Source organism: Raphanus sativus, chromosome 4 (genome assembly GCF_000801105.2).
Source record: "Raphanus sativus cultivar WK10039 chromosome 4, ASM80110v3, whole genome shotgun sequence".
In the NCBI taxonomy this organism is placed as follows: domain Eukaryota; kingdom Viridiplantae; phylum Streptophyta; class Magnoliopsida; order Brassicales; family Brassicaceae; genus Raphanus; species Raphanus sativus.
The window spans coordinates 19867385-19882395 of record NC_079514.1 but is presented as its reverse complement, the minus strand read 5'-3'; the positions used below and the strand labels follow the sequence as shown (position 1 = coordinate 19882395).

Below are 15011 nucleotides of genomic sequence, written 5' to 3'. Positions count from 1 at the left end.
AGTAGAGGTGATGATTCAGGACCGTGATGCCTTGTTGCAGGAGTTGCGCACGAACCTGGCCTCAGCTCAGATGAGAATGCAAGCTTCTGCTAATAAGAAGAGGAGAGACGTTGAGTACAAAGAAGGAGACTGGGTATTCTTGAAGTTGAGACCGTATAGACAGACTTCAGTGTCCGGGCGCAGAGCAGAAAAACTGGCTCCTAGGTTCTTTGGCCCTTATCAGATTGAGAAGAAGATTGGGAAAGTGGCTTACAAACTGATACTGCCTGCTCACAGCCTCATTCACCCTGTCTTTCATGTGTCTCAGTTGAAGCAGGCTTTGGAACCAGAGGTAAGAGTGCAGGAGATTCCTCTGATCTTGTCATCCTCACTGGAGTGGAACACTGAACCTGCCGAGATTGTTAACATTCGGAAATCAGCGGAGACGGGTCAGCCGGAAGTATTGGTGAAGTGGTCTGGTCTACCGGATTTCGAGTGTACTTGGGAACCTGTGGCAAGGCTAGCAGAACAGTTTCCACAGTTTCAGCTTGAGGACAAGCTGTGTCTTCTGCGAGGGGGTATTGATAAGCTAGCTGTGCCTTGGGCGTTTGCACAGAGGAAGCAGAGAACGAGAAGAGTGCTTAGAAGTGGCTGAAGTGAGAAGAGAAGTGAAGTAGCTGAGACTCTAGCTGAGGAGGAGGTTTAGCAGAGTCTTATTGAATAAATGAAGTGATGTCGTTTTACTTATTTTGTGAGGAGAGTATTTAAAGACTAAGGTTGTAAACATTTGATCTTATCGAATTATTCAACAAACAAATATCTTATCTCTTAATCCCCTTTCTTCTCTCTCGAACCTCCCTTTCTCTCTTATCCATAACCCCCTTTTCTCACCGATAAACCCTAGGTTTATCAGATTCATTGAATTTGAGATCATGGATGTAGTGGGAAAGAAGAGTTAATTTTTAACTTATGATGCCGAATTAATGTGAATTGTTGTTCCAGAAGGTGAAGCATCAAGACTACAACGAAATGAACAGATTTCAACGGGAAGATTACTCTCAAAACGTCAAGGCACACTCCATCTCGGGGCCGCCATTGTTGATATAACGATTCGGAAATTGGAAAAGAAGACGAATCCTAGAATTCATCACGTAGAAGGCGTGTTCTTGAGATGGGCCTGTATTTGCCTTAGTTTTGGCCCACATCATGGTACAGTTTAAATGATATGGATGGAAAACGCCGCGTTTCATCACGACGAAGTGGATTCAGCATGCAATAGGCTTGAGCGAGAAACGGCCCAACAAAACCAAATGTCGTATGATACACGGTGTAAAATGATGCGGTGCGTTTTAAACAGAAGAGAATAGAGTTCTTATTTATAGTATAAGATGTTTTGAAACTAACCTCCTGATTTAAAATAAATATCATTTTCAAATAATTTATATGCTCTCTCCGTGTCTCTCTCTATATATAACTTAAATGCAATTTCCTGTCACAAATACTTGGTTTATTAATTGTCAAAATGATGAAAGAAAATAAGTTTTGAAAAGTTTCTTGTTTTCATGGACATAATATATTTTATTGATTTCTTAATTCCTGTAAAAAATGTCAAACTATTCAAATGAATGATCAGAGGATTAAAAAGCTACTTTCTTGATAATCTAATGACAAGTCATTGAAAATTTTAAATGGAAGGATAAAACTGATTCCAAATTGGCATTTTAATAGTTCCGTTTGGAAAAAAAAAAGAAAAAAGAGAGAAGAAGACATGCATATTCCATAGGGGCGGGCACTTTACCCGATATCCGAAGTAGCACCCGAACTCGACCCAAAAATCCGAACCGAAATCCGAACCGAAGTAGCAAAATACCCGAACGGATATTAAGTTAGGAGAGATTGGATATCTGAACCCGAACGGGTAATACCCAAACCCGAATGGATATCCGAAGATAACCGAACATATGTATACTTACCCTTATTTTTCTAGTTTACATCTCTCATTTTATTTAAAATATTTATATTGATGTCACACATACTTTAAGATCATATAGTATATATATAATTATGAAGAAAATAATTTGATATCTATTTAAAATGCATGTCAAACTTTTTGTTTCATGTATTAACAAAAGTTACATCCAAAGTTTAAAAACAATAGCCAAATTAATATTTTTATTTTTTGAAATGTTATCTCCAAATCTATTAATCATTCAATCTATAAAAATAGAAAGATCAGTTAAGTGAAATGTATAATTTTAAATACACGAAACTGTTTCAAAAAAAAATACAAGAAACTTAAAAAATTGAAAATTTTATTTTTATTTCTTCTAAAATCTAAATATCCGAACCTGATCCGAAATAACCGAACCCGAACTAAAAATACCCGAACCCGACCCGAAGTACAGAAATACCCGAACGGATTCTATATCCCTATACCGAAATACCCGAAAATCCGAAATATCCGATCCGAACCCGAACGGGTACCCGAACGCCCACTCCTAATATTCCAGTAAACAGATGAGACATAGCATTTGTGGCCAATAAGAATAATCTTTATTAAATAGTAGTTTTAAGCCAATGGATCCACGGTCACGGAGAAAGATGAAATGTCAGGATCAATTGGTTAGATACTGTTGTCTGAAAAAAATTAATTAGATACTGATGTCCAAATAAGGTGTTCATGTACTCTGTGTTTGTTGCATATGTGTCGGCTGCTTCGGGGTTTATTTAAAAGGCAGCTTCAAAAGAGTAATGAACAAGTATTGTGTGATGATGTGATGGCTTTTCACTTTTCTTGGTTGACATTTATCCTAATGATACTAGGGGTGGACGAGCTTATTTTGGGTATATTGATACTTGGGGTGCTTGAAAGAGTAATGAATTTTTGGATTTGTATTAAACTTGTCGAAAATGGATGCTTGTTATTTCAAATACTTGTCAAAATATGTTGCTTGTAAATTACTTGTCTCTCGCTCGATTACTTAATACTTACAAATATTTATGAATTATTTGGATATATTTCTAAGTTTTTAAGAATTATTTGCTATATAATATTCCATCAAAAAAGATTGTGAAATTTTGTTTTGTTTACACGATTTGAAAGAAACACGAGAATTATTTCAAAATAAAATATTTTTATTTATTACAAAGAAGAAAAACCAAAATACATAAACATTTCAATATGAAAGTATTGTTTACCTCTTACAACAAAGATATGCTTATTGAAGGCTTTCATTTTTATGTCTAATGATAATTTCTTTTGGTTGCAAAACAAGTAACAAGTAATATCAAGCCGAATCACTAACTTTTTGGCGATACGTGTCACTTATCTTGTACTTGCAAGTAGTAAAACTCAACGACTTAACTTGACAACAATGAATACTTGAAAAATCGAGGCGAGTACGGTTCAAGTAGCGGGTATAAGACAAGTAACGAGTATTTGTCCCCAGCCCTAGAACATTATTCAAGAAATATTTTTTTTTGTAAATGTGTTTGTGTTGTATTTAACCTTGATTTATGAAATAGTTTTATTAAATTTTTAACATGATTTCAAATTTATTATAACATTTATATTTTTCACTACACTACAAAAAGTTGAACTGTATCGCTTATTCTTTTGGAGAAATGGTTGTTGGCTACATGACCATATAGCTATCTATGCGGACTAAGCTAATGCATATCTAACTACCCAAAGTATATGTTATGAATATCAATATCCCTCAACTTAATGATGTCAATTAAAATTCGACCCACATGACCATAATTATAGCCAGATGGGTCATATTTTAAATGATCAACGAAAGAATTAAACATAGTTAACATCTGCAATTTTCACCTCACTATTTGGATTAATATAAGCTTGTGATGTTAACTACATCACTAAATTGAGGGATGTTGCTATGTATAACATATACTTCAATGTAATTAAGTATACATTAGTTTGTTTGCATGACTAGCCATGTGGTGGTCAATACTTCACGTAGCCAATAATCATTTTTCCTTTTTTTTTGTCAAAAATTTATCATTTAAACTATATTACACAAATAGGTTATTCTATTTTAAATTATTATTTGTGTAGATTTTTTTGTCGACTAGAATATGTTGTGATAAATTTGATATCTAATAAAAGTTTATAATATCATACATACAAGTGAAACACAACTAAAAACAATAATTTATAATAAAAAATACTATTTAATGATAATTTATTACAAAGCAATATTTATAAGATTCTTCCAGAGTTTTTTTTGTTAACAACAATATGGGCTAAACGCCTAAGAGACCACCGGTTCAGAAAGCCAAACCGGAGGGGTCCCGAGTTTGTTTGATTATCATTATCTTGATGGCTCAAATAAACTATGCTAATAAGATCTGTAGAAACAGGTAGACTAATGTCAATAAATGACTTAAATTATAAAAACAATATGTGATAAAAAAGTCTAGAATCGCATTTTAGTAGACTTCATAAAATTTATGTTTAGCATTTAAAATCCTGCTAGCCTTAACTTTTAAAATATATATTTAAAATCTATAGATTTTAAATCTTACCTTTTTGGAGGGAGAGATGAAAGCCTTGAAAAGAATATCTACATGATAATATAAAATTATGAGAGAGAAATAAAATAGCAAAATTAAAACCTTATTTTAGCAGACTACTGATAAAGTCTACTTTAAATTTATGTTTTAGTAGACTTCCTTTGAAGTATACTACCATTAAATAGTAAGTAGACTTTATCAAAAGACTATTATATCGGATACTTTTCAGATTATAAAAAAAATAAATTTACAAAATTTGCAAAATAGTCTTAAAGTTTGAAAAATTGCTTCAGATTTAATAAAATATAATTTAAGCTAGCAAAACAAAAACATAGATCTTGAATCTATAAATTAATTTAATATAAAAATTACATATTTAATTTTTATAGATGTAAATCTTACATTTTTGAAATGAGGATTTGAACACCATGGAAAATATACCTGTAAAATAAATTATGAGAAAAGCATAAGACAAAAAATTAAAATAATACTTATTGGACTTATAATGAATTTGTTTTTAAATTATGGTTTAGTACACTTCATTTCAAATTCTAGTAAACCATAAATTTGAAGCAGACTTCATTATAAGTCTACTCTATCGAATATTGTTGAAATCTGAAAATTTGTACATTTAGAAACAGGTAAAAAAATTTTTAATCTGAAAATATATAAAAAATATAATTTATCAGATAAGATAAAATAGTAGCAAATTAAACACATAGAGTTTAAATCTATAAATTTATTTGAATATAAACATAGAATACATATTTTAAATATGTAAATATAAATCTTAAAATTTTAGAGGGAGAAATGAAAACCATGAATGATGATACCTACAAAAACAAGATAATATTGTGAAAAAGACATGAAAATTTCAGAAATTAAACAAATGTTCTTCTAATTCAAAGAGGTTAGCGAGAAATGATAGATTTTAGAGAAAATGAAGTTTTAGAAAGAAATGATATCGTTTTAGAAACTTTTGCAGTCATTTTAACAAAAATGGTGATTAGGGAGAAATTACGGAACAGTAGACTTCTTTTGAAATCTTCCAAACTTCAAACTATGGAGTAGATTTCGTTAGAAGTACAATACTAGTTTTCATATATGAGAAAATTGAAAAATTTAATTTTAATCAGACATCATTAGAAGTCTACTCTATCTGATAATTTTAGGTATAAAAATCTATACATTTGGAAAAGTGAAATAGCTTTAAATCTGAAAAACTTCAAAACCGAATTTATAAGATAAAATAGTAGCAAAATAAACACATAGAGTTTGAATCTTCAACTTTATTTGAATATAAACATAATAATAATAATTTAAATTTAATAATTCTAAATCTTACATTTTAGAGAAGGAGATGAAAACCATAAATATGAAAGACTTTTAGAGAAAATGAAGAGAGTTTTAAAGAGAAGGGAGAGAGTTTTAGAGAGAAGTAAGAAAAAGTTAGAAATTTGGGCAGCCATTTTAGAAGGAATGTTTAAATATATTTATATAAAGAGACAAAAATTATAATTAGGTTTAATAATTATTATTTATGGGTCAATAGACTTCTTTTGAAGTCTACTAAACTTAAAAAAGAGTAGACTTCGTTGGAGTCTACCTAGTAGAACTTTTGGAAATATACTATGATAATTTCATTGTTGTTACTTAATTTATTGTATTAATAATTTTAAAATATGATTTAACAATTTTATTTCTTTATTTTTGATAGTTTAATATATGATTTCATAATTTTTTATTCATTTAAAACTAATTTAAAGGTTTTCTCATTTTTATTTTATTTTATATTCAATATTAATAGATAACAAAAGAAGTCTATTATACCCCAAAATGAAGTAGACTTCATTTGAAGTCTACTAAACCGTAAACCACAAACCCCAAACCCTAAATGTCCACTTGATAACAAAAAACTCTTAACTAATCATGTATAAAATATTGTAAAATATAAGTCACTAAACATTTATAGGTAATTTTAAGTTTATAAAAAAGTTACAACCCCAAAGATACATAAATCTTTGAACATTTTGTTACCAAACATAAGCATTATCCAACACATGGTTACCAAACCAATATATATTTTCTTTCAAATTTTTCTAGTGTATTAAATTTTAATTTATATATCTCATATTTTCTATTTTATTGATGTTTTATAATTAATTTTTACACAAATTAAATTATGCTTTAAAAAAATATATATATTAGATTAATTACAATGTTGACTTCATTACAATTCTACTATGTAAAATTCATAATAAATCTACTGTAGACTTCTTAGAAATTTAACACGCTGTAGACTTCTTTGTGTTAAATATAGACTTACAAAGTATAAAATCGTAATATAACTTCATGGTTTATTGTTTGCTGATAAAGGGTAAATAATAATTTTGCCAGCTCTTTAATTAGTTTGGCATTTGATTGAATATGAAGTCTCTTTTGAATATCAAATCAACTTTTAGGTTATATTTGGCAAATCCACATTGATTTATTATTGGTGATTTTCTATTTCATAGTATGCTTTATTTATATTAATTTTTATTTTATTTTGAAAACACTATTTTCTGAAATTATTGATATTCGTATTAAATTGAAATTATGGTCTGTCACATTTTAACTGGTGGTTCTAAATCCTAAATGGACAACTTATATGGACACTTTCTTAGTTATGACTTCACATTATAGTAGATTAAGATAAATATATCATCTTGATCCGCATGATGATTACATATAGATACATCATAGATACATTATAAATGTTATAAGTTTTGAAGAAATATGAAAAGGAAGTGATCTGAAAAAATGAAAGAAAAAAGAAAATATATAAGCAAAATGTAAGTAAAGATAAGTAAACTAAAATTAATAAAAAGAATTTAAAACTTTAAAACTAAAACTGATCATTTACTATAATAGTCCAACCAAACAAATGAACAGAACAAAAATATTTAAATTTTAAATTATAATACAGTGTCATATAAAGATGTATAAAGGCTTGAGACAAGTTACAAAATAAAAATTTATATAAACTTTCTCAAAAAGAATTAGATGTACAGTAATTATATAGTTTTATAACTTAGTTTGTCAATTTTGTTTTGTATTATTTTATCTTAAGTTATCAATAAATTTATAAAACTATATAATAACTACAAAACTATATAAATAAATAGTTAGAACGACATAAAAAATATGCATAACAATGAAAAAAACAAAGAACTTTGAGAAAAATAAATGGGTTTGCCAACCACGTGTTAGTGGTCTAGTGGCAAGCGGATGAGCCACACTTTAGGGTCTTATCCGACATGTGCATGGTTCGAAGCGCAGCTGCTGGTGGATTTGTGGTGATTATCTTGATGGACCTTTGGACTCAATACGGAGAAACCCATGTCCAAACTGCATGTGAAAACTGGTGGATTAACATGGGGTGATCACCAGCCCCCTGGATGCTTTCGGTGGGCTCCAGATTTCCGGTGGACGGTCATTATGTGCTAGTCGGGTCTCTCTCGGGACTTCCAAATACCAAGGTCATAAAAAAAAAATGAATTTGCCACTTTTCATCTCCTTAATTTCTTCTTACACCTCTTTTTCCTTGCTGTATTTTCTCTCATCTCACATTCTTCTTTCTTCCATCACATCCATTTTCGATTTTGATGGATTCCCTGATGAGGAGATCCTTTTGTCCCTGATTTTTTTGAAGGATGATATGATGGTTGGAGAGTGATAAGGGTAGATTTCGATGGTGATAGATGGTTTGATGGGATGATCTTCAGAAATGATTTATGGATTGATCAGATCTTGTATAGATGTGTCTTTGATCAAGAGAATGAACTATGATTTCGATCAAAGACAGGTTTTGCTTGCAGAGAATGAACTCCTAGCAATCAATTTTAATGGATGAACAAGGGATTCACAGATTTTAGAGAGATTTGATAAAAAGGGTGAATGTTTTATTCATAAACAAAATAGAGTTTAAGTAGAGAAGAAGAAGGAAATCGAAAAGTCATAAAATTGAAGAAAATGAGAAAAACTTAATTAAAACTAAAATTATCTTGAGAATTCAATAACTATTTATTTTGGCTGACTCATTCACTTGAAATTCGTGGTTGGTATGGTTCTGGCTCATACTAAACCAAGCAAGCCATTGATTCCTTCAATTTCTCGGTTTGTGATCTTCTTTTTGGCTGAGAAAAGTCCAAACTCGTCCATGAGCTGATCACATCTTTTACAGCTTGTTTGACATGTTCTTGTAACTTGAGTGAGAAATAAGATCAGCATGCTCCATTCCAACCTTAGATTCATCTTCAAGCTTTCAATTCAGCCATCTCGGTTTATCCTTTGTCACATAGTCATCTGGCTCAACCATGCTTGCATCATACCCTCCTCCTTTGAAATGACTTGTTCTCAAATCTGTATATCCTACATCAAAAGGAAACATGTTAAGCACAAGACAAATGATCAAGAAAACAACATCAAAGTAAGGTTTTGGACAGAAACTTCCTTGGAGTTTTGAAGCGATATTCCTCAAGTACATCCATCTCCAAATATCAGGCTTATAAGATTTGCATTTGATACTGTTCCTTGCAACACTCTGAGACTGATCCTGCTGTTCATGGATACTTAAAACAGAGACTAGAAATCCAGTATTATAGGTGCATGACATGTCATTGTTCAGATAAAAAACAAAACTTTCTTTTCCTAGATCATGCAGCAAACGTTTCAGACCTTGATGATGCATATCAAAGTAATTATTGTACACCATAATTGTATCAACGCACCAGATAGCATAGTTCCTAAAGAACAATTTTACAATAAGCACAAGTTCCTCAGATTCAGAACACAAAAGATCAAGTTCAAACTGAGAATTATTTAACCAAGGCTCTGCATGCTTATCAAATAAAGTATTGTAAACCAGAATATCCTAAAAGCTTAAAACAACACAATTCTCAAGAAATAATCTCAAAAAGTGCCAAGGTTCATCAGATTCAGAACACAAGATACCAAGTTTCAAAACCGAATCACAAATAAAAGTGGTTTTACCTCTAAGTAATTTCTGTTCATGCAAATTCCTAACCATGAATTCGTCCAAGGCACATGTGAATGCAACCAAATCATCAGTGACCAGTTCATGCCTAGAAAACTCAGATCAAAGCCATTATCTTTAAAGCAAGAAAATGAATAACAAGATTTACTGAAACATAAATCAGGTTTTTGCAGAACAAGCTCTAGTATCTTTTCAGGGTGATAAATGCTTTTGTTGTGTTCCATAAACTCAAAACAAGACCCGGATTGATGTCACTATAACAGGAAAAACGTTTTTATTCAGAAAATTTATCTGGTTCAAGTTTCTTAAAAGGAATCATGTTATCAAAAACAGAGTTTGAGACACAAAATTCTTTCACTTTTTTTAAGACCTAAACATTTTACATCACTGGAACTAACCATAACAAACATTTTAGGCAGATAATAACCATATCAAGATCCTTACAGTGCCCTTGAGAGCTCAAAGAGAATGGCTTAGCATATGTTTTTGCTTCCATGTTGGGCTGCTCCAACACTTCTTCTAGTAGTGAACTCTTTTGTGCTTCTTCTGCTGAGTTTTCTTCAGAGACCTGAGACACTAAAACAAGGCTACTCGGTTGCACCGGTTCCAGATAAGTTATTTCATCACAGGTTTGATTGGCAACAAGTTCAGACTGAGGAGAGAAAAGAGAAAACTCATTTTCTGTCTCAGGTTCTTTACTTATCATAGATGGCTCTGTTTTTAGCTTTTGGATAGCTTATTCCTTCTTAGAATGCAGGGGTTCACTGACTCTTGAGAGAGGAAGTGGATCTGGACTTCTTTGCTTATGTGACTGAGACTTTCTTGGGTGATCATGATCATGGCAAGTTCTTGTCTTCTTGTTGGCCTGTCTTGATTGTTTTCTGCTGTAGTTACAAGAAACAAATTGTTTCTTCATAAAGTGTTCCAGCTCAAATCAGGATGCAACTTGTGTTTCTCCTGTTCTTCTTCTGGTAGTAACAAGTTGATTCCACCATTGAATGGCATCACCACAAAATTATGTTGTAGCCAATCTAACCTTCTTTCTTTCTGAGTAGTTTTGGCCATCAAAAACAAGTTCAGTTTGCTGTTCCCACTCCAAGTAGCCAGCATGGTCGTTTTTTGCCATAGAAAGATGGTATTTTGCTCCTCCTTTTGATCTTAGCATCCTTCTGAACCTGAGAAACATTACAAAAAAAATCATCAGCAGGTTTCTTTTGTAAAAGATCAGTGTTTTCCAGTCTTTTCATGAACTCAGACACCATTGCTTCCATCTGCAATTTAGTAAAAGTCACAGTTGGTGCCTCCTTTCCTTTACTGACATCTCCAGCCATGGTTTCCTGTTACAATATCTCAACAAGAAAAATTAGTACAACAACATATAGCCGAAGCCTCACTGCTCTCAAGTGTTTCTCTCTGATTTTTCTGTGATTTTTTTTCTCTGTGAATCCAGTAGCTCAACAACAAACAAATATCAAACTTCAGAGAACAAACCCTAACCCTTAGTTTTAAAATATTATACATGTATTTATTTTATGTAAAATACTATATTAAAAATTACAAAACATTAATTTTGAAAAGAACATAACAAAACAACATATTTATTTTAATAAAATTTGTAGTAATAGATGCTTAACTATATTATAAAAAAATATTTAAGGTTTTGTAAATTTAATAATAATAAATATAACTTAAATAAAAATTATAATTAATATTTTAAAATAAAATAAATAATAATATCATTTAGTGATTTCTTATTTTAAAATAAAATAAAATATAGAAGTTCTATGAAATTTTATTCTTACAACATAAAAATGATAATAATAACTTAGTGATTTCTTACTTAAAATTAAAATAAAAATATTTTAATTATGTAAAGTAATTTAAAATAAAAATAATATTTTTTTAATTACAGATCTGAACACATTAATAATAATAATTGAGAAATTTGAACAGATTAATTATAATAATTGTATTATACTATACAATGAAACATAATAAAATATGTATATAAAATATTTGGTGTGATCAATAGTTTTACACGAAATTTGGTGTAACATTATTCACTCTACACAAAATTTGGTGGGATGGTGTCATTTTTAGTGTTCCATTGGAGATGAAATTACACCAAATTTGGTGTTTTGGTGTCCCATTGGAATTGGCCTAAATGAAAAGTTATTAAAATTTAATATGTTTCACATCAGATGTTCATTTAACCACTAATAAAACTACTATACACACAACAACACATTATTGAAAAAACAAAAAACATAATAAATTAATCTACCACTTATTACTACATAACACAATAAAAATACCAAATAATGTTTTTAACAAATAAAGACGATCACATAATTACATCATCCAAAATATCATATTTAATAACAAAAAATAATATTCTGCGCGAAACGCATACACACCCTATTATAAATTGATATTATAAATCATTGAGAATATCTACGCATAATTTTAAAGTACCAAGAAAATATGCCAAATGATTTTTTTCTCTATAAATGCCAATATTACCAAAATTGTTTATTTCAAAATAAAAGATAAATCGCTATTAAATAAGATAAAATTAAAACACTAAAACATTATATATAAATTAGCTTAATATATAATAGATTTTTGAAAATTAATATAAAATAATCAACCAAAATTAATAATTAATTTAAAATGAAAGATTTTCAAACAGTTATAACTATATTAATCTAAAACTCTTTGTTGTTTCCATCCATTATTGTTATTTTGAATGTAAACAATAATCAACCGATTTGATTTTTTTTATTTTATCGTTTACAAACGGAAATTGTGGCGACTGCCTGAAAATCAATCTGGTACAATACCCAAACAAGGCCTAGTGAAGACACAAACACTGGTAACGGCCCAAACATCCATAGCAATAGCGGTACAGAAACGCACATAACTCTGTTCCCAATCATAGCCATAAAAAACCCTCTCTCCAACACTAATCTTGTATACTCCCTAAACGATCCAGTCCCCGTCAATTCATAATCGCAATCGCAGTCTCCTTCATGCATTTTAGCAATGGCGTTTATGAGAAAATTGGCATCCATCAAGTAACTCACAGAAAGTGAGCTGAAGAAAAAGCTTACTGCAAGAAGCAGAGAGGTAGATGCATACTTGAGGACGAAGATTGTAGGGTTTTTGGAGCCTAAAACAATGTCGTCCGCGGTTGTGAAGAGGTGGCTTGCTTTAAACGCGTTGTTAGTAACCGCAGCTAGAGAAAGCAAGATAAGGATGGGAGACTGTAGCAGTGAGAATTGTAACCATTTTTTTGTTCCTCAGGCTTTGCACTGCCAACATGCCAGTCTTATCGTCACCCTGCGTTTTCGTTATATGATCAATAAGTTAAGAAAAACTATTTAGTAACAAAAAAAAAGACAAAGTCATTTGACCTAATTTTAGAACATCCGGCTAAACAATAATGTCTTAACAAAAAGACTACGAGGGATACCAGAGGGAGAAACTACTAAAGCTATCACGAAACATACAAACCTACCTCATCAAGAAAGTTGGAGAAAGAGAGTTACTCGTCTAGAGACTGAGTTAAACTTAATGAGATCAAGATTTTTTTATACATTAAAATGCAATCATTTTTGCCTAACCTTGTACAAGTTATAATATTTTAACACTTTTTAAAATTTGACGTACAAGTGTACAGAAACAAATGTAGGCGTAGAACTTTGATTTTTTTTTTAAACCAATATAAAACTTTGATTTTTCATAAAGGTAAACAAAATAATACAAACGGTTTTGCAAAAACAAGAGAACCTCTTTGATGTCACGGAACCAAGATTTGCGTTTGGAGGAATCGATGCCAAGAGAAGTACGAGAAGGATTGTGCTTGAAGGTGTTCCAGAGGAAGACATGATATCCCACTGCTATGAACACACTCAAGGGCACTAAAACACTGTCTGTGTCCACTTTCATTCTTGTTTCTCCTTATTTTGTTCAGTACGAACTTATACTGAAGTCTAATTCGCATTGGCAAAGGAATATGTACATATAAAGATCAAAAGTTAGTGGCCAAATGGGATTCATAGTCAGATATCAAACAAGCATATGGTGGACATCTCTCCATGTGTTTACCGGTGTTATTTGGACATATACGCAACTTATTCTAATACAAAATTCCAACAACTGACTATACACTCACTTTAGACACTAACAACCATTATATATGCTGAGAAAATTTAATTTTTCTATTATAAACAAAAATTGATATGAATTAGTATTTTGAGATTAAATACTATTGTGTTACAAAGTTTAGATTTTATCGAAGCAGAGAATTTATTTTAAATTATATAATTTAGGAAATAGTTTATTTGAAATTTTGTATGTACAATTATGTAATTCTTTCTTAGGTTTGAGAAATTTTGCCAAACTTAAAAATTTAACCGAAACAAACCCAAAAATATAGGTTTGGTTTGGGTCTGGATACATGGTAAAGTACCTATTGAATATTTTTTGAACATGCAGATATCGGTTCGGGTCCGAGTTCTACCTGAGACCCGCTCAGGTACCTAAAGTATTTTAAATGTTTTGTTTATATTAGGTATTTTGGATATTTCATATATGTTTTTGGTATTACGGATATTCTTTTAATTTTCAGATTCGGATTTTGGTTATAGTTTGTTTCAGATAAATTTCGAAATTAAAAAAAAAAACTCTATCAAGGTATCAATTATTAGTAGAATTGTTAATATGATTATGGGGAGAATAATATTGTGATTGCCATTGTTGTATTTAATGTTCATGTATTAATCGATACTATTAATAATAATATTGTACTAGATCCTTCCATAGGAAGTTACATTTTGTTGGTTGTTCTATTCCGGTCTGGTTACCCAGACCACCTCAAGTTTGAGTAATAGAATAGCCGTTTGCCGTTAAAAAAAAAAAAAAATAATAATATTGTACAATTAGAGAAAATAAAAATATGACCGAAAAATATGAATGAATACGTACAACAACTTTTTGTAAGTATATTTTTCGATATTCTCTTTTAATTTTATAATAATTTATTACAAAATATGGTTGAATCGCTTTGTTATTATTATCAAGATTGTTTCATATATAAAACATCTATCTATATCATTAAAAGAGAATTACAAAATAGAAATACCCCTTAGTTTTACTACTTATTTACATTAGAATGCCATTGAGATATTTATTGTATTTAATATCTTTGTCTTTTCCTAATTTAATTAATAGATTTAAGCATTTAATGTCTTTTTCTAATTTAAATAATAGATTTTTTTAATCAAGTTTTAACCAAAATAGATTTCCTAATATATTTCTTATCAACATATTAAATATTTTTAATATTTATTAGTAATAAATAATAAAATAAAAATCACCATCATAATAAATTTATATAACATATAAATAAAATAAAATAATTTATTCATATATTATTAGTATAATGCTTTCATAA

The 15011-nt window shown here is 30.1% G+C and overlaps 1 protein-coding gene across 1 annotated transcript; it reads right to left on the bottom strand.

Moving 5' to 3' along the window:
* Positions 1-12256: 12256 nt before the first annotated feature.
* Positions 12257-13559, bottom strand: LOC108851409 (uncharacterized). Its single transcript, XM_018624837.2, is given in 3 exon segments — positions 12257-12813; positions 12815-12895; positions 13346-13559. Coding segments are annotated over 3 exon segments (714 nt in total). The 5' UTR covers positions 13505-13559; the 3' UTR covers positions 12257-12339.
* Between the last annotated feature and the right edge of the window lie 1452 nt (positions 13560-15011).